Here is a 19,187-nt window from a genome sequence, read left to right on the forward strand (position 1 = left end):
TTTAACCACTAAGGGATCGGCTAGGATGGTGACATGTTGTTGTTGCGTCCCTAAGTCGTGTCTGACTCTGCGACACCATGGACTGTAGCCCTCCAGGTTCCTCTGTCCGTGGGATTCTCCAGGCAAGAATACTGGAGTGGGTTGCCATTTCCTTCTCCAGGGGATATTCCCAACCCAGGGATGGAACCCGTGTCTCCTGCATTGCAGGCAGATTCTTTACCACTGACCTGGATGGTGATATATCTGAGCCTAAAAGAAAGAGTGAAAAGAGAAGCCAGGGCCTCTCCCCTCCAGATCCTCCCCAACCTGAGGACAGGATTCAGTTCGGCTTCAGGGAGCATCACACACACCCCATCATCATTGGTCACCCCAGCTCCCCACAACCCACCCGTTTCCAGGCAACGGCACATAAGAAAAGTGGAAAGAGGGGTCTGGGAGGCCCAGGGAGGGGGAGATGTAACTCAATCCACCCCAGTACCTGAGGGTTCTTTTTTTGCGGGGGTGCATGACAAAGTGACCCATCGAGGAAAGAGGTCAGAGGTTGGGAAACATGGCTCTGGCCAGGAGTCAGCCTAGGAGTTACTGAAGAAAGGTGCATATAATGGACCCCAGAGTAAAGCGCGGGGTGCCCCAAAGGAAACAAAAAGGGGCGCCAGGGGACACGGGAACAGGGAAAGCTGAGATGCCCGCGCTGGAACGAAGAGGCACAGAGGTTGGGGCGAGAAACCCTTTGACTGAAAAGGGCTAAGTTGTCAGCGATACGGGAACGAAAACAGAGAAACGGGTCTTGCCCATACAGAGCCGGAATCCTCTTCCAGTCCTGGAGCTGGGCAGAATGGCAGAGGCCCAGTACCAGAACTCAGAGTAGAAGCAGAGCAGGAGGCCCACAGAGGGAGCAGCCTCGCGGTTCCTCCCGCCCTCGCTCTGACGCCGGTGCCGTTGGCCTCCTGCAGAGCCTTAGCTCCCTCTAGTGGCCGCAGCTCCCCACCACTCGGCCCAGGTAGCCGAGCCCTAGCCGGTGGCTCAGTGGTTAAAAAAAAAACTCCGCCTGCCAATGCAGGAGGTGTGGGTTCAATCCCTGGGTTGGGAAGATCCCCTGGAGGAGGGCATGGCAACCCATTCCAGTATTCTTACCTGCAAAATCCCATGGACAGAGGAGCCTGGCAGGCTACAGTCCATGGGGTTACTGAATCAGACACCACTTAGGCACCAAACAAGAAAGAGGGGGCTCATCCTCCCCCTGCTCCCAGGTAGATCCTGCGTTCCTGTCTCAGTTCTGGGGCTCTGCTGGAGCCCAAGTATGATAGTGGGTCTCCAGTCACACACTGGCCCCCTGCTCGCAGGCTCACCCAGCCAGGGGCCTGTTGATCACCTCAGGTCCTGAATTTCCAGTTTACTGGAAGTTACATGTCCTCAGGCCTCTGCAGCTTGCAGGGGGCGCTGCCCAGACAGTGCTGGCCCATCCCAGGAGCTCCAGGACTCAGTCTGGGAGAGGACCTGTACACCGGAGCAGCTCCAGTCCCAGCTCCATCACTTCTCTGATCAAGGGCCTTGGTGAATCTGCAGACACTTTGGATCCCATTCTCCAAAATGCACACACACACAATGTTTTTGATACTTTTAGGAATTCTTGGACCCCAGGCCAAGGGAGGGGGTGAGGGTGGGGTGGAATTAGGATTTTTAGCCTGGGGTCCAAGAATTCCAGTTTACTGGAAGTTACATGTCCTCAGGCCTCTGCAGCTTGCAGGGGTCGCTGCCCAGACAGTGCTGGCCCATCCCAGGAGCTCCAGGACTCAATCTGGGAGAGAACCTGTACACCGGAGGAGCTCCAGTCTCAGGGGAGAGGCAGACCAACAAGCTCCCCACCTGGCCAAGGGAAGTATAGGCAGTGCCATCCTCCTGACCTTATTTGTTGGATTGCTTCCTCTTTCTGTGCCCTCCCCAGCTTTTTTTTTTTTTCTTTTTTTTTAATTGGCTGTGCTGAGTCTTCATTGCTGCTCGGGCTTTTGGGGGGGCTACTCTCCACTTGTGGTGTGTAGGCTTCCCTTGTTGCGGAGCACAGGCTCTAGGGAGGCGTGCGAGCTTCAATAGTTTCCGTTCCCGGGTTCTAGAGCACAGGCTCAGTAGTTGTGGTACACTGGGCTTAGTTGCTCTGTGGCATGTGGCATCTTCCTGGATCAAGGATCAAACCCGTGTCTCCTTCACTGGCAGGTGGATTCTTTACTACTGAGCCACCAGGGAAGCCCACCTGTCAGCTTTGCTATCCAGTTTTCCCCACTTCTAGGAGCTCCATCTTCTCACCCCGCATGTGGACTAGAGTAAGACTCCTCAGACACAGGAATGCACGGTGACTCAGACTTTAATGGAAGTGTTCATTTCAGCGCCACAGAGGTGCTGGCAGCTGTGAAACATGGCACGGGTGCAGCTGGAGGAAGAACGGGGAAGCTAGGGCTGGGGGGAGAGGGACAGGGGACAAGTCCCCAGGCGCACAGCCCCACTTCTGGCCCAGGAGCCGTCACTGAGGCCCCTTTCTGCTACCCTTCCAGTTCCAGCAGGACCCCCACCCCAGGCCATCTCAGAACCTACAGTCACGTGAAATACAGACACATGGTCCCCACTCCAGTCAGGCCAGTTTTCAGGCCCTGGAGTAATGGCAAAGTGATTCATTAACAAGATGAATGAAAAATAAATGAATAAATAATACAGTGGAGCCTTAGACCAGGCCTGAGCAGGCAGCCAGCCCTCCCCAGTATTCACACTCAGCACTGCCCAGTTCCTACTTCATATGCAGCCTGGAAACACGTGGACTCAGCGCAAAGCACACACGACACACAGCCCCTCTACACACCTCGACAACTAACCCAGACGCTCCACACGGACCCCAATGGGTCTTCTGCGGATGCCCTTACGGTCCTCAGTCCATGGCCAGTTTTCAAGGACACAGAAGAGGAAGGAGGGAGGAGCGGAGAGCGCAGAACCCAGAAGGTGGGAGCGCAGAGACGGCAAGGCTAGACCAGCCAAGGCGCAGCGCAGAGGGTGAGCCGGTGTCAGGGTGGAAATTTCGAGCAGGACCGGAAAGAAGAGGATCCAGGAAGAGGACGGAGTGAGGGGGTTCCAGGTCTCCAGGCAGGGAGGAGCTCACAGCACACTGGGGTTGCGGAAGTTATGTCCCGCGAAGCGAGCTTCGTCCCCTAGTTCTTCTTCGATTCTGAGAGAGACGAGTCAGAAAGAAAACAGCCAAGCAGAAGGACCCTGCTTCTCTTCCCAGGAGCTCCCCCGCTACATCCTCCAAGCCCCTTGTACCACCTGCTCCTAGGGCCTGGCCTGAGTGAGGGCATTCCCTGGCTTTCCATGGCTCATCAATCAGGCCATCTGTAAACCCATCATTCAAAACCAAATACTTTCTGGATATATACTGTCCTCCAGGCCCTGGGCACTGGAGACAGAAAGGTGGACAAACATAGCTTGTAACCCTTGGAGCCCTGGGTTTTCATTCCCTGGGCTCCCTTACCTCATGAGCTGGTTGTACTTAGCCAGACGCTCAGAACGGCACGGGGCACCAGTCTTGATCTGAAATATCCGAAAAGATAAACAGCTCAGTGGCCACACCTTCACCCCATGAAGGAGAACTTACATTCCCTCGAAATTGCCATGATGCCCGCAAACACCTGGAAGGAGAGCAACCTGAGCCTAGAACCCCCCAATTGCACAAAGGGCTCCCTAGCGCTCACCTGGCCTGTGCACAGCCCCACCACCAGGTCAGCGATGAACGTGTCCTCAGTCTCTCCGGAGCGGTGACTCACCATGACCCCCCAGCCGTTCTCCTGGGCCAGCTTGCACCTGCATTCGGTGCAACAGCAGTGAAGCCCAGCCCACACGCTCTCTCCAGCCCTGACATTCATCAAGAAACACCTGGAGGGAAGCTGTCCAGGAGGGGGAAAGAGAATTGGGGGGCATGGAGGGAGGAGAACCAGGAGAGCCATGAAGGTGACTCGGGGCTCCCTGCCTCCTTCTGCACTTGTGGGCAAGGCTGGGCTGGGGCACTGGCAGGAGGCATCCTGCAGAAACGGGTTGAGTTGGGGAGGGCCCAGAGGCACTCACGCTTGAATGGCTTCAGTGACTGAACCGATCTGGTTGACCTTCAGCAGCAGACAGTTGCAGGCCTTCTCCTCCACCGCCCGCTCGATTCGCTTGGGGTTGGTCACTGTCAGGTCATCACCCACAATCTGGATCCCCACGTTGGCTGTGAACTTGGACCAGGCGGCCCAATCGTCCTGGTCAAAGGGGTCCTCAATGGAGACCACTGTTGGGAGAATGGTGAGGGGGCTCTTCGTCAGGCAAGAACGCCCGGCTTTGAGTCCTTGCATGGACAGATCAGATCCCCTGGCCAACTCAGCCTCCTCCCCTCTGAAATAAGCCTCCCTTGACCCATTCTTTTTATTTAATATTTTTTATAATTAAATTTATTTACTTTTAATTGAAGGATAGCTCAAACAATGAAGAATCTGCTTGCAATGCAGAAGACCCAGGTTCCATCCCTGGGTCGGGAAGATCTCCTGGAGAAGGAAATGGCAACCCACTCCAGTATTCTTGCTGGAGAATTACATGGACAGAGGAGCCTGGCGGGCTACAGTTCATGGGGTCACAAAGAGTTTGACACGATTGAAGGACTAATATACACTGCTCTACAATATTGTATTGGTTTCTGCCAAACATCAACATGAATCAGCCATAGGTATACCTGTGTCCCCTCCCTCTTGAACCTCCCTCCCACATTCCTCCCCATCCCACCCCTTAATATTTCATTTATATTTATTTTTTATTTATTTGGCTGCGCTAGGTCTTGGTTGGGCCCCCTGCATTGGGAGCACCTCGTCTTAGCCACTGGATCACTAGGGAAGTTACCCCTGACTCATTCTTATCTTGATTTTTTCACAAAACCTTTCAAAGAAAACAAGGGTTCAGAAACTTTCTCAAAACCTTTCTTTGCCTTTTCCTATTTTCTATCAGGAACTCCTCCTCATGGCTATTTGAAACCTTTCATTCTGCAGTTTATGCCTATTTTCTCTTGCTGTGTCTCAGGAAATGGAAACCAACTGCTTCCATTCCAGGGATAAGAGTGACTGGGAGGCCTGGGGAAGGTACTTCAGCTCTTCCTCACCCATACAACAGCCCAGCCCCGTTCAGCATCAGTTTTGTTTTCTTTTTTTTTTTTTTTTTTTTTTGCTGAGCTGGTGACTTGTGGGATCTTAGTTCAACCAGGGGTTGAACCCGTGCCCTCGGTAGTGAAAGCACAGAGCCCTAACCACTGGACCACCAGGGAATTCCCCAGCATCCGGTTTATCAACTGAACACCCTGAACTGCGCTCGTTCCAGTCTCACCCTCTCACCGCGCCTCTGCTGTGCTGTGTTTAGTTGCTCAGTCGTATCCGACTCTTTGTGACCCCATGGACTGCAGCCCCCTATGTTCCTCTGTCCCTGGAATTCTCCATGCAAGAATACTGGGGTGGGTGGCCACGTTCTCCTCCGGGGATCTTCCCAATCCAGGGATCAGACCCAGGTCTCCCACATTGCAGGCAGATTCTTTACCGACTGAGCCACCAGGGAAGCCTTACTGTGCTCCGGTCCTTCCAAACCCGCCCCATGACCCCAGCAGCTTCAGAGATTGTGACTTTAATCAGGATCCAAAGCAGATGGAACAGATTCATCATGGGCTCCTGCCCATTCACAGGACACCCAAAGCCCAGCCTCTGCAGGAGACCCCTTCACCCCATCCCTGGTTCTCAGGCGCTTCTCAGGACATCTCTACCTAGCACCTGGGTCAGCATTCACCAGGTCCAGAGTTGCCCCCAACACACCCCTGCCTGCCCCCTGCCCTCCCCCGGCCACAGCCCTTGCTCTCACCAGGATAGTCCCTGACAAAGTCCTGGTAGAGGGCCCCCAGCTGGTCCCCGGTGATGTATCGGGAAGGATCAGCAGGAGACTTGAAATCCAAGTCATATTTGCCATCGCGGTAAAACTCCGAGGCGGCAACATCCATGCCAATGACGATCTTCTCTGTGTAGCCAGCCTTGTCAATGGCTTCCTTCACCAGTTCCAAGGCTGGGGATGGAATACAGCGAGGTCATCAGCAGGAAGGGTGGTCAAGGAGGAATGAGAGGAAGAAAGAAATTCAGAGCAGAGGTGGTGGGCTGTTGCTGGGGAGAGTTTTGCTTAAGGTTGTTTTAGGGTTATTCCCAGGACTGCGATGAGCAGGCCACCTTCGAGGAAGGCAGGGGAATGGAATTCTGTTAATAACAGCTTGTTGTTTTCATTTATTGAGGGCTATGTCACCTCAGCACTTTACACCTATGATCTAACTTAATCCTCACAATGATGCTAAGAGGTAGACACTGTTGTTATTCTTATTTTACAGATAAGAAAGACAAGCACAGAGACTGTTCAGTGAGCAAGATCACCAGCCAGTAACTCTTCAAGTCAAAGTTCACATCCAGGCAATTTGGCCCCCAAAAGTTAACTCTCAGCCACTACCTGCCTGTATAGTTTCTCTTCACACTAAGGTTTCTGCCAGGGCAGGGAAAAAAATTAGGGGTCCTAGAGGCCTAAGAGGTTGGGGTGGAGATGGGATAGATTTGGAGTTCGGGGTATCTCATCAAACTAGAATCCATGGTGAGAATGGATCCCACGGGTCACCTGGACCACCTCCCAAAATCCTTTAGGGCTCTGTGGGAACTTACAGATACTGACACATCTGGCTGGGCAGGTAAGGGTGGTCCTCTTAGGCCTGCACATGAATTTTGTGAGGCCCTCTGGTACCCACTCCGAGGACTGGGACCTCGTAGCTCAAGGACCCTCACGCAGCCTCCTGGGGACCCAGTGAAGCATGTGACCCTTCCTGATGTCCCGGAATGGAGCAAGACGGAGCTGGAAGTAGGGTCTTGGTCTCACCCTCACTGTTCTCCAGGATGTTGGGAGCAAAGCCACCTTCATCCCCCACGTTGGTGGCATCCTTGCCGTATTTGTCCTTGATGACGCCCTTGAGTGTGTGGTAGACCTCTGCCCCAAGTCGCATGGCATCCCGGAAGCTCTCAGCCCCCACCGGGAGGATCATGAACTCCTGCATGGCCAGCTTGTTCCCAGCGTGAGAGCCACCGTTGATCACATTGAAGGCCTGGGAGCCACGGGAGGACAGAAAAAGTCACAGAGCTCTTCCCTCTCCACCCCCAGGAGTACCAACCAAGAGCCCAAACTTCCCCCAGCTTCCGGACTCAGAACCCTCCATCCCATGGTCCCTGTCCTCTCCCTAGAGCTGCCCCAATCACTCTCCTCCCATCAGTCCTCCCAAGGCTTCATGCTTCCTCCCCACCCACCCCTGGAAGAGGCACAGTGCTCACCGGGACAGGCAGGATGAGGTCTGAGTTCCCGGCCAGCTGGGCAATGTGTCGGTAAAGGGGCAGTTCCTGCTCGGCAGCCCCTGCCTTACACACGGCCAGGGACACGCCCAGGATGGCATTGGCCCCAAATTTGGCTGGGAGATTATAGAGGAAGGCACTGATCAAACATGTCCTCTTCCCCTTCCAGCCTGCACCTATTTTTTTTTTAATAGCTAGCATTTATTGAAGGCTAATGATGTCACCTAAGCACTTTACACGTGTGATCACATATACTCCCCGAAGGAGACATAAAAGAGACACCCCCCCCCCCAAATCCAGCAACACCTCATCCATCCTATCCTGCAAATAGCAGGGGGCGGGGTATGATCAGAAAGGGCAGCGAGCTTCACTTCTTGCAAACATCCCTGAGACCACAGACTCTCTGCCACCAACTCCCCCCTCCTTATGCTGCAGAGTTCTCCCTTCTGTCTCATGTCACTCCCTCCCACTGGAGGAGGCTACGAGAAGGGCTAGTCCTCGGCTGTCCTTCTTTCCTCCATTTCTCAGTCTGTTCCACGCGCCCCCCCCTCCCCGGTCCCCCACACGCCCACTCTCTCCCAGCCCCTGCTTACACTTGTTCTCAGTCCCATCCAAGTCCAACATCAGGTTGTCCAGTTTCTCTTGCTCCACCACAGACACACCCTGTGAGCAGAGGGCCCATCACCGGGAGCCGGGATGGAGGCTGGACCTTAAGGCACCTAAGACAGGCACCCCTCCCCCATCCACACACAGGCTCACGTCCACCAGGGTTCCCCCAGGTTCCTCTGATAGCGGCCTGTTGGGATTAGGGGACTCAGCCCCCATGAGAGCGGGGCCCCCTTCCCTCAGTAACCATGACTCCCCAGAGGTGGCCCTTTCTCCCTCTTCTTCCCCCTCCCCTAATCCAGGGCTCCCTCCAGGACCCAGTCCCCACCCCCAGCAAAGAGTGAGCCTCACTGAGCTGATGAGGGCCGGGGCAATGGTGGTGTTGATGTGTTCCACGGCCTTCAGGACACCTGGGGAGAGGCGGAGAGGTCAGGCCAGGAGGGACCGGGTAAGGGAAGGCATGCAGGAAGAGGGCTGGGGATGGGCATGAGGCCCCCAGCGGAGGGACAGGGAACCTGAAAAAGACAAAGGGCCTCACCTTTGCCCAAGTAACGCTGTTTGTCCCCATCCCTTAGCTCCAGGGCCTCGTAGATACCGGTGGAGGCTCCACTGGGCACCGCAGCCCGGAAAAGACCTGGGAGGGGAACGCCGCGGAAAGAGAATGGAGAGGATAGCACAGGGACCCGGGATTCCTTCAGCCTTGCAGCTCTGTACTCCTGTGGCACATCCAGCTTGCTCCCCACACTGCTTCACACACACACACACACACACACACACACACACACACGCAGCAGCAGATACACAAGCGGTGGCCTCCTCATCCACCCAATTGAGGTCCCACACACACAAGGAGGATACCAGAGAAATGGAGCTTTGCAGGCAGCACACACGGTGCACACACAAAGAGCACACACACACTGCACACACACGGTGCACACACACACACACACAGTGCGCACACACAGAGCACACACACTAAACTAGCACACAGAGACTGGCCTATCTCGGCTCCCCTGGACAAGGAAGGTCTACTCCCCGAGTGCAGGCTCCTGAGCCTGGCCCAGCAGGGCACCCCCACTGGGAATCCTCCCATCCCAGGCCGGTACACCCAGCCCCGGGGCTGTGGGAAGGCGCCCATTACCTTTGGCAGTGTGGAGATCCACCTCCACCGTGGGATTCCCACGGGAGTCCAGGATCTCCCGGGCCCAAATCTTCTCTATGGACATGATGCCTAGGATCTCCTTGGGTGGCAGGGAAGGAAGGAGAAAGATAAGAGGCTTAGAGGGGTGGAGCCTGAGATCAGTGGGAGGGGCCAGAGGCTGGGAGGCTAGGAGCGACAGGAAAGAGGTTACTGCAGTGAGTGGGGGGTTGGGAGGAGCTGGGTGCAGTCGCCGGCCGTAGAAGGGATCCCCCCGCCCGTAGGGAGAGGAGAAGGTCAATGCAGTGAGGAAGGGGAGGTCACTGCAGTGGGGGGCGGGGTACGATCAAACGACGAGAAGGGAGGACACCGCAGGGAGGAGAGGAGGGGCGCGGCAGTGACTCCCTCGCCCCCTCAGCAGTTCGGCCGCCGGCTGGAGGGGTGCCCCCAGCTCTCCTCGGGGTAGTACAGCCGCCAGGCTTGCACTTCTCCTTTGGCGTCAAGAAGAGCACGGGCCGTCTGGACAGCGGAGGGTGGCCTCTCCTCCAGAGCCCCCATCCCACCCAAGCTAATATCCCCCCCCCCCCACTCCGAGGTCCCAATCTCCCTCCAAATGTGTGTCCCGCCTCTTCCCGAGAGATGGAGACGAGTCCGGAGCGAGGGTCCTCCGTCTCCGCGGTTGCCATGGGTAGGGAGGAGGGGAGACGGTGGGGAGGGGCAAAGCGGAGAGCGGCGGAGAGCGGTGCTGTAACCGGCGAGGGCGATGCGGGGGAGGAGGGGCCGCGGGGGTCTCGAGGAAGTCTGGGGATGCTGAGAAAGGGTGAGGGAAGACATCTCCCCGATGCACGTCTACGGACGTGCCAGGGTAGAAACGCACAGTTCCGGGAGACCCCGAACGCTTATCTTCGACGGAACCGGAGGGGCAGAGGGACGCAGGGAGGGGGCCCGCAAGGGTAGAGAAAGGCGCAGTCAGACACACGCAGGTGCGGAGAGGCCTGGCGCCCGAATGACGACGGGGCGACGGCCTCAAACCGAGAGGGAGGCCCGGGGAGGCCGAGAAAGGAGGTGCCGGGGAGGCGCGGGTGGCGGAGCAGGTGCGCTGAGCGGCGGGGCGAGGGATGCGCGAGGCCCGGGGAGAGAGGCGGGGGCGCAGCGGCGAGGGGAGGGGGCCGGAGGGGCTTCACCTCGGGGCTGCGGACCCAGCCGGTGGCGGTGGCGGCGGGGCTGGCAGTGGTGGCGGCGGCGGCGCAGAGAGAGCGGGACTGGCGGCGGCGGCTGCGACTCCCGGGCGGCGGGCGGCGGGCGGCGGGCGGCGGGCGGGCGGGGGGAGGCGCCGATAGGGCCGGGCGGGCGCATGTGACCCGGAGCCCCCGATGAGTCAGGAGCCGCCGGCGGAGGCGCACGCAGGAGCACGCATGGGGGGCCGATGGGATGGGGCGGGGAGGGCTAGAGCAGAGCGACGTGGGAGGGGCTGGGGACCACCCAGGACCTGGCCCCCCACCGCCCACGCGCGCTCAGACCCACACCCAGACCCCCCTGGAAAGTAAGTCAGCCTCAAGTCAGTGATCAGCCAGGAAAGCCCACGAAGGACTCAAGGGTCTCACAAACCGAATCAGACATCAAAGTATCCCAATGTCTCTCTCTCTCTTTTTTTTCCAATGTCTCTTTATTGGAAAGGCGAACTGTTCCTCACACCCAGGCTACCGCCTCCACAGCTCCTCCACAGATTCCTCACGCAGCACCCGGGGCCCATCCAGGCCTGGCTCTCTCCAGACCTGCCCTGGGGGCTGCTTGCCGCCTAGTCATCACTGCCCAGATGCCTGTGAGTAGCCTGGGCGGCACGCTGTGATGAATTCCCAGGTCTGGGACAAGAGTGGGCATCTTCTGTCTCCGGATGAGGTGGGGGAGTATAAGTGTGGGGCGCCCCCTGACTGGGGTCTTCTTAGTTTTGGGGGCCAGCGTCCCCCTGATCGCCTGGAGGAAGAAGGTAGAAGCCGAGCCTCTGGCCACCCGCACCCCCCACCTCTGCCCCACTGAAGTGCCACCTGCCACCCTTCCCTGGGCTCACAGCCTCTGTCTCTTTCCGCCTCATTCTGCCCTCCTTCTGCCCCTGTCCTGGCATTTTTAGCCTAGGCTCTTTCGTGCAGGATTTTCCTCTCCCGCCTTCTTCCCTAGGCCCAGTCCTCAGGCGCTGCCTCCAACCCACCCCACCAAAGCCCCTGACCCAGCCTTTCCTTCAGGTGTGGTTGCCCAGCCACACCCTCATCTCTGCCTGCCACACCATTCTCGGGGCTTACTCCTCGGGCTTTCTGCTGTATCACCTCTGCCTCTCTCAGCTCCTCCCAGGCCCTCCTAGTTCTTTCTCCTCCCCATGAGACTCCTAACCCAGGTGCCCCCAAGTCTTCTCCTTGCCCCTGACTTCCCCACCCACCTCCTCCCTACAGCAGCTCCTCAGCCAGTCTTCCTGCCTCCCCGCCCCCTTCCTTACTGTCTCTGGAGGCCAGGGGAACTGCTAGGTGGACGACTGGTCCAGTTCTGACTCAGGCTCGGCTTCAGTCTCCTGCTCCTGTTCCTCCTTCATCCTCTGCCGGATCTCCTCAGCCTCAGCCCGCTCCTCCTCCTCATAGAAGTCCTTGTCCAGGCGCTCCAGATGAGCAATCTGCACCAGGGCCTCCTGGCGGTAGTCGTTCTCGTCGGTGCACGGGTTGTCCAGCAGCACCAAGGCTCGCAGCCTGGGCAGGTCCCGCAGCTTGGCGAGCTCCCCCAGGTTGGCCACCATGTTGCCCCTGCCGGTGCGGGCAGGAGGGGTTCACCAGGGAACGCGGGCTTCAGAGGCCAGCTGCCAGGCCTGGGGCCTCGCCGGGGAACCTCCCACGGGACTCCGGTTCCTCTAGAAACATAGCCTCCATGGACTGGCTGGATTTGTTGCAGACAGAGGTGCTGGGCGACCCTGCTCCAATCTGTTCTGCCCTGGGGAACCCTCAGGGCCATGGTCTATTCTGTAACGTGTCGTGTGTCTCCTTCTGGAACAGCAAAGCTAGGTCTCAACCCTGTCTTGTAGCTGGGGACGAGGGAGGAATCTCCTTTGCAGGGACAGGCTTCTGTCTAACCAGAGAGGTTAGACAGTGGGACGAGAGCCAGCAGAGACGGAACTGGACTCTAAGCTCATGGAGACGGTGCTATCTGGGTGCTCCCTTAGGAAGAAACCCAAAGAGTAAGCTCCCCCTAAAGCACCTCATGGTACTGTGCATGCATCCATGCTCAGTTGCTTCAGCTATTCACCACTCAGTGGTCCGCCATCCCTGTTTCAGCTACAGACATTTTCATGATCACCCTGAGGGGTAGGTCCTAACCTCAGCTTCATTTTATAGGAAACTCAAGTGTGTGTTAGTCACTCAGTTGTGTCCGACTCTTTGCGAACCCATGAGCTGTAGCCCACCAGTCTCCTCTATCCATGGGATTTCCCAGGCACGAATACTGGAGTGGATTACCGTGCCCTTCTCCAGGGGATCTTCCCGACCCAGGTATTGAACCTGTGCAGATTCTTTACCACTGAGCCATGGGGAAGCCCCCATTGTATGGTCCTCTGTGTTTATTTTCATGCTCTTGGCTCCCAGCTTTGTGAAATCAGGCTCAAATGTTTCAGCTCTATCTCAAGGGAGGGGCTGAACCACGAACGGTGTTTCTCGTGGGGAGTGCAACATGCACTGCATGCTGGACTGTCCTTGTTTTCAGGTCTCTGGCCCCAGAGGCACCTCCCAGTCACTGAGACAAACCCTCCCTCCTACACTTACTTCCAAACACCCCTGGTTAATAGCCACTGAGGAAGGTCCATTATCCCTATCTATACCATTAACTGGAGAAGGAAATGGCAACCCACTTCAGTATTCTTGCCTGGGAAATCCCATGGACAGAGGAGCCTAGCAAACTATAGTCCATGGGATCTCAGCTGAACCAACTTAGCACGCATACCATTGACAGGAAAACAATACACCCTACACTGTACCAGACCAAGGTGGCAGAGCTAATTCCAAGAGTCAGGGCAGGACTCTGGGCTTCAAGGTACAACCACCACTCCTTACTCGGAGACTCTCTTTCCACTGCCATCCTGGAAGAGGATTTGGCCTTGGTGACTAAGCAGGCAATTTCCTTACATCTTTGCTTAAAGATACACACATAAAATCCCCCATCAGACAGGAGCTGCTGCAGGAAAGTCTCTCGTGATCCTTAGTGCCTTTCCATCTAGAGATTTTCTTCTAATGACTCCCCTTGCCTCACATCTGAGCACACCTTGTGTTTGAAATCAGTATGAGGCCATCCCTTACGGGGGAGACTCAGGAGAAGAGAGGCTGGAAATTGGAAGGGGAATTGGGGCCCAGGAGATGGAGAAGAGCAGTGGAAATTTATATGGGATGGAGCCAGACTGAGTCCCTTGAGAACAGGAACCATCTCTGATTCCTTCAGATGGTTCCCAGCACAGCACAAGGCCTGGCACATAGCATGTTCTCAGTATGTGAGTGGAATGAATAGGATTCAGGAGCTCAGGCTACAAAGTTTCCAGTGCTGCAGGCAATTAGGATTGATGCAGAAGACAGTCAGGAAAGGAGGGGTGAGGACGGAGGATGAGGGGAGAATCTGTGTGTGGGCTGGAACTGGGGGACTGGGACCAGAGAGGAACACAGGTCCAAGGTGGCTCCAGGTCAGGGGTAAGGGTGAGGTGGGCCTGGAGGGATGCATACCTTAGGTTGAGGTACTGCAATGATTTCATTTCCTTGGAGAAACCACTCAGAGTCTCAATCTGGTTGTCTCGAAGATGCAAGGTAGTGAGATTGCTTAGGTTCTCCAAGCCTTCCACCTTCTTCAACATGTTCTGGGCCTAGACCCAGGATACAGTAGATAGATGGGGAAAGGGAGTCAGGGGGGAGAAGGAAGAGAAATCAGAAAGAGATGTGGCAGGGCTTCCCTGGTAGCTCAGTGGTAAAGAATCTGCCTGCCAGTGCAGGAGACATAGATCAGGGAAGACCCCACATGCCACAGAGCAACTAAGCTCACCTGCCACAGCTACTGAGTCTGTGCTCTAGAGCCTGGGACCCACGACTGAGCCCAGGCACCCTAGAGCCTGTGCTCCATGACAAGAGAAGCCACCACAATGAGAAGCCCATGCACCACAACTAGAGAGTAGCCCCTGCTCACTGCAACTGGCGTAAAGCAATGAAGACCCAGCACAGCCAATAATGAATTATATATATGTATGTGTGTGTGTGTGCTAGTCACTCAGTTGTGTCTAACTCTTTGAGACCCCATGGACTGTATCCCGCCTGACTCCTCTGTCCATGGGGATTCTCCAGGCAAGAATACTGGAGCAGGTTGCTATGCCCTTCTTCAGGGTGTCTTTCCCACCCAGCGATCAAACCCAGGTTTCCCACAATGCAGGCTGGTTCTTTACTTAGATTTGCAAAAGAGCAAATCTAAGAGGTAGAGAGGGTGCGAAAGGGGAGTGGAGGTGAGTAGAGATCCATGTAGATAATAAAGAATCCAGGAGAAGCTTTCAACCAAGAGAAAGGTTAGCAGTAAACCCTACTATCCAGCCCACCACAGCCACCTCTGATGAAGGAGATTCTCAACCCACCCCCACTACCCCCCAGCCCAAGAGCCTCACTGCTCCACCAAGGAGACATGGCCTCAGCAGCATCTTGGAATGAAGAATCTCAGGGGCCTAAAAGACTAGACACAGGACCTACCCTGGTGGTCCAATGGTTAAGACTTCCAGCGCAGGGAACATGGGTTCAAGCCCAGTTTGGGGAAATAAGATCCTACATGCCTGCCGCATGGCCCAGCCAAAAAGAAAAAAAAAATTAAAAGACTAGATACCTAAGTGGCCTCCTTAGCCTGATGTCTGTACTTCAGTTATGCACATGGTGTCACAACCTGTATCAAAGCAAACTGTCTCTATGTCATCCACACGCTGTGTATTATTAGCCCTATTAATTGGTAAACACCTTGTCTATTTGGATTTTGCATCCTCACAGCATTGAGCACCAAGCAAATGCTCAGTGTTTGGAAATAATGCCAATTATCATAAGGATGATGAAGTTAGTAGGTGAGTCCACTAGAAGCCAGGCTTCCCTGGTGACTCATTGGTAAAGAATCCACCTGCAGTGCAAAAGAGGGTTTGATCCCTGGGTTGGGAAGGAGGATATATCCCCTGGAGGAGGATATGGCAACCCACTCCAATATTCTTACCTGGAAAATCCCATGGACAGAGAAGCCTGGGGGACTCCTCTGTCCATAGGATTGCAAGAGTCAGACACGACTTGGCCACTAAACCACCACCTACTAGAAGCTGGCATCCTGGCCCCCAGGACAGTGCCCCCTTTTCAGCGCCCACCACCCTGTGACCCAGGGCGCTACCAAGAAGAGGTTCTTCAGCTTAGGGAGGTTGATTCCCAGGGTGCTGTTCAGCTGGTTCCCCCGAAGCTCCAGCGTGTGCAGGCTGATCAGTTTTTGGGGATTCAAACCTGTCACCATGTGGATGCGGTTCCCTGAGGAGAAGGAGGGTGTTAAGGGTTCAGAGGGCCACCCCGAGTATTCAGCAATAGAGCCTCTGCATCATCCTAATGCCGGGTGGATACGAGCAGGGCCAGCTCCAGATGTAACACCTGCGGGGCCTTGGGGCGATGGTCTGGTAGTCCAAGGGCCGAAGGGATGTGCCCACCTAAGTCTTTGAGGCATGAATGAGGGGTGCCCCACAATCTATATAGCTAACTCCCTCTCCTCCTTCAAGTCTTCGCTCAGGTGTTAACTTCCCAATGACATTTGTCCTAGCCAACCTGTTTGAAATCACCACCTCCTTCCACCCATTTCCTTTACCCCAATCTATTTTTTCATTGTATTTTTCTTTTTTTTTTTCAGCACTTTTCTCCTTTTAACATGCTTTATAAAAATTTACTTATTTTTTGTGATCGTTGGAACTTCCCTGGTGGTTCAGTGGTTAAGACTCCACACTTCTACTCAGGGGCAGTGGTTCGATCCCTACTTGGGGAACTATGATCCTGAATGATGCATGGCGCAGCCAAAAAATAAATAAAATTAAATTTGTGATCATTGATGATTGCCTGCCCTCCCTGACTAGAACGTAAGCTATACAAGAATAGGGAATTTCTTTGTTTGGTTCACTCCTACATCTCCAGCACACAGAACTGTCGTCGTGAACTGCCACAGGTGTCTGAAAGAGTGAGTGAATGAATGTAGGCTGCTGTGTCGCACAGCCAAGGAGGGCCATGCTGCCCACTGCTATTGGCCCCAGGTGAAGAAGGAATTGTGCGAGACCCATCCAAAGGCCCCACCTTTGAGATCCAGGCTGGCCAGACGAGGATGAGAGATGCCCTCCGTGTCGGTGATCTGGTTGTAGGCAAAGCTGGCGATCTGCAGGTAGGGCAGTTCATTCAGCCGGGCGCTCCGCAGCTGGTTGCCATCAGCCTTGAGCCAGAGCAGGTGGGTGAGGTAATTGAGTGGGGACAAGTCTGTCAAGTGGTTTTCGGAAACATCCACGTAGCGCAGATGGATGTAGGAACGCAACAGGAGGATGTCTGTCAGATCCCTAGGAGGTGGTAGAGGCCGGGTCAGGGCTAAGAATCCAGCAAGGGCTGTCAGAGGTGCTAAAGCAGAGGGCAGGGTGAAGATGGCTTAGAGCGGAGAGTGACTGACAGGTGGGTGAGTCCGGGAGGGGAAGGAGAAGGTACGTGGGTTCTCAATAGTGAGCAGGACCTTGTGTCTGTGAAGGGCTGAGAACCGGCACTCTGAAGGACAAGTAAGGGAGTCCATCTGGAATCTTCACCCAACCCTATCCCCTTACGGCCTCCAATGCCGCAGGCCAGCTCTGATGCAGGGGGTCACAGGGTCCTGAGAAGTAGACTCTATCCTTCCCCCTCCTAGCTGGCCCAGGATGACAGAGATCCAAACTCAGCCAAAACACCCAGGATGGAGGGTGAGAAAGGAGACTAGGTCCCACCACCTCGGCCCGCTTCTGGTCCCCCATAAACACACCTATCTTTAATCTCCAGCTTGACATAAGCATGTGCCAGTCCATTACCCGTCTTGCAGAGCAGAGAAAGCCCTTCCTTCATCATGTCCTCTGTGAGGGGTGTGGATATCCACTGCAGGAGGAAGTGGACTCAGGCATGCCTTTCCAGCCCAACCCCAGCCCTTAACCCCAGACCCCTCCGCTTCCAAGTTCTCACATCCTCGGACTCGTCTCCCTCCTTCCTGTAGTCCTCCCACTCCTCTGTCTCCTTCTCATCATCTTCCCTTTCCAGATCATCCTGGTCTGGCTCGAAGTCTTCCAGGTCATCTTCATCTGACATTTGTCTTCCCTGCTGAAGGCTCTGGAGTCAGATCAGGCTGGGTCCCCACTCTGAGAGAGATGATCTCAGTGTTAGCCAATGCTCCCTCCCTCGGGTACCCCTCCCATCACCCTATCACCCCCCAGATCTCCTGCCAAGCCATGCTTCTTACCTCATCCCTGTGAACATCGCATTTTGACTCCCAACCTCCACTTCATACTTCCCACCAAGGATCCCTTCCCCTTGGATGCTTTCCCAGACCCCCACGACCTTTTCTGCCCTTCTCAGCCCTTCTCAGAGGCTCCAACTCCTCCAGCAGCTAGTTGTCCAGCTTCCTGGGCTCCCCTTTTGCCAGTTCTTCCCACTTCTGCCTGAAGCCACCTGGAAGTTCTTCTCCAGAATCCCCTACAGACACCTCCCCTCCCTTTCCATCCCTGACCCCTGCTCCAGTCCTTTCTTCTAACTCTCCCATCCCACGTTTCCCTGTCCCCTCTTGGACACCAGCCGGTCACGCAGGCTCCAACCCTCCCACTCAATCCTCTTTGGCAGAAGGGACACAGACCCTGGTTCGGCTCGACCAGAAACTGTCGTGGAGAGGTCTGGCCCCGCGAGAGAAGGGCTGTCTTGTAGAGGGCAAAGGAGAAGGAGGCGTTGTATACTGCTGTTATGGCAACGGGGTACCGGGCACTAGGCTCCCGCAGCTGGCAGCCGTTGAGAGGAGCTGCGAATAACCGAACTGAAAATCCGCCCCGAAGCCAGTAGGCCAGTAGTTGCCTGGTGACAAGCCCAGGTTTCCAGTCCTAGGAACCCGGATGGGGCACGGTAATTGGCCCAGGGCTAAAAAAGCCAGTGGGCGTGGCTTACTTAGTACACTGAGGGGAGGGGCAGAGGGCGGGGCTAGCCAGTAAGTCACCTGAGACCTTAAGGAATTAAGACTACCTCAAAGCAGGAGTACTGTGAATTCAAAAGCAACTCATTCCCTGAAGCAAAAGGTGGAGAAATACCGAGCTAGAAATACCAAGGTCTGGTTCCCCCACCTTCTCATAGGTCCCACCCATTGATTATTTTCAAGTAGACTTTTGGCAGGTGGCTTCATGGAATGGAAGGAGCCCAGGCCCAGTGTTATCTAAAGCCCTGCGTTGGAGTCTTGACAGATCTGCAATTTACTAGCAATTTACCTACCAGCAATTTATCTAAGACTCCACTTTCCCATCTGTAAAATAGGCTTAAGAGTACCAACTGACAGAGATGGAGTAAGAATATGACTTATGCTGAAGTGCTCTATGGATTGCTGAATCCAGCGTGGATTGCTGAATTCCATCCTCATCCTTTGATGCAAACCTTTTGTGTGATATGAAGGGAGAAAATCCAACAGGAGCCTAGGATAATAATCCTCTTCCAACACAGTCACATATATAATAATCGAGAGAATTCCCTGGTGGTTCAGTGGTTAAGACTCTGCACTTCCACTGCAAGGGGCACAGGTTTGATCCCTGGTCCAGGAACTAAGATTATCAACATCATCATCATCATCGACAAGAACCAATCCAGCCACACCCAGGCACTCACGTCTGTGTGACTTGCTGAAGGAGATTGCAAAGAGAGGTTGAGATGCAACAAATATTTCTGGAGCGCTTGTGCCAGGCATCACGTGAGATGCCTTTGCAAGTGCTACTGAATCTCCACCCC

At 55.2% G+C, this 19,187-nt stretch overlaps 2 protein-coding genes across 3 annotated transcripts; both read right to left on the reverse strand.

The window, feature by feature from the left end:
- Positions 1-2,341: 2,341 nt before the first annotated feature.
- ENO2 (enolase 2) lies at positions 2,342-10,483 on the reverse strand. Its single transcript, XM_020878777.2, has 12 exons — positions 10,341-10,483; positions 9,160-9,259; positions 8,557-8,652; positions 8,370-8,428; positions 8,006-8,075; positions 7,395-7,528; positions 6,949-7,171; positions 5,905-6,102; positions 4,102-4,303; positions 3,732-3,840; positions 3,512-3,570; positions 2,342-3,208 (listed from the first exon to the last, which is right to left on the reverse strand). The coding sequence occupies exons 2-12, from the start codon at positions 9,242-9,244 to the stop codon at positions 3,139-3,141; spliced, it is 1,305 nt and encodes a 434-aa protein (XP_020734436.1). The 5' UTR covers positions 9,245-9,259; positions 10,341-10,483; the 3' UTR covers positions 2,342-3,138.
- Positions 10,484-10,933: 450 nt separating this feature from the next.
- Positions 10,934-18,315, reverse strand: LRRC23 (leucine rich repeat containing 23). 2 transcript variants are annotated; one of them, XM_020878780.2, is made up of 8 exons: positions 18,061-18,314; positions 17,397-17,569; positions 17,203-17,312; positions 16,503-16,756; positions 15,568-15,698; positions 13,896-14,032; positions 11,645-11,942; positions 10,934-11,130 (listed from the first exon to the last, which is right to left on the reverse strand). In XM_020878780.2, exons 2-7 carry the CDS (start codon positions 17,517-17,519, stop codon positions 11,669-11,671), a joined length of 1,029 nt encoding a protein of 342 aa, XP_020734439.1. In that variant the 5' UTR covers positions 17,520-17,569; positions 18,061-18,314; the 3' UTR covers positions 10,934-11,130; positions 11,645-11,668. The 2 variants fall into 2 exon arrangements, with proteins under 2 accessions (XP_020734439.1, XP_020734440.2); XM_020878781.2 differs by lacking the exons at positions 10,934-11,130; positions 11,645-11,942 and adding an exon at positions 11,953-12,179 and having other exon boundaries at positions 18,061-18,315.
- Between the last annotated feature and the right edge of the window lie 872 nt (positions 18,316-19,187).

Source organism: Odocoileus virginianus, chromosome 23 (genome assembly GCF_023699985.2).
Source record: "Odocoileus virginianus isolate 20LAN1187 ecotype Illinois chromosome 23, Ovbor_1.2, whole genome shotgun sequence".
Taxonomy (NCBI): Eukaryota; Metazoa; Chordata; class Mammalia; order Artiodactyla; family Cervidae; genus Odocoileus; species Odocoileus virginianus.

Bases quoted from the DNA above. Each gene is read 5' to 3' on its own strand.
- ENO2 (XM_020878777.2), bottom strand. From the start codon at position 9,244: ATGTCCATAGAGAAGATTTGGGCCCGGGAGATCCTGGACTCCCGTGGG. The intron at 7,172-7,394 runs GTGAGCACTGTG...CGTGGCTCCCAG, and splicing joins ACCTCATCCTGCCTGTCCCG to GCCTTCAATGTGATCAACGG. The intron at 3,571-3,731 runs GTGAGCGCTAGG...CGGATATTTCAG, and splicing joins TGGGGCTGTGCACAGGCCAG to ATCAAGACTGGTGCCCCGTG.
- LRRC23 (XM_020878780.2), bottom strand. From the start codon at position 17,519: ATGTCAGATGAAGATGACCTGGAAGACTTCGAGCCAGACCAGGATGAT. The intron at 16,757-17,202 runs GTGTGTTTATGG...ACCACCTCCTAG, and splicing joins AAGCTGGAGATTAAAGATAG to GGATCTGACAGACATCCTCC. The intron at 11,943-13,895 runs GTATGCATCCCT...CCGCACCGGCAG, and splicing joins TTGCAGTACCTCAACCTAAG to GGGCAACATGGTGGCCAACC.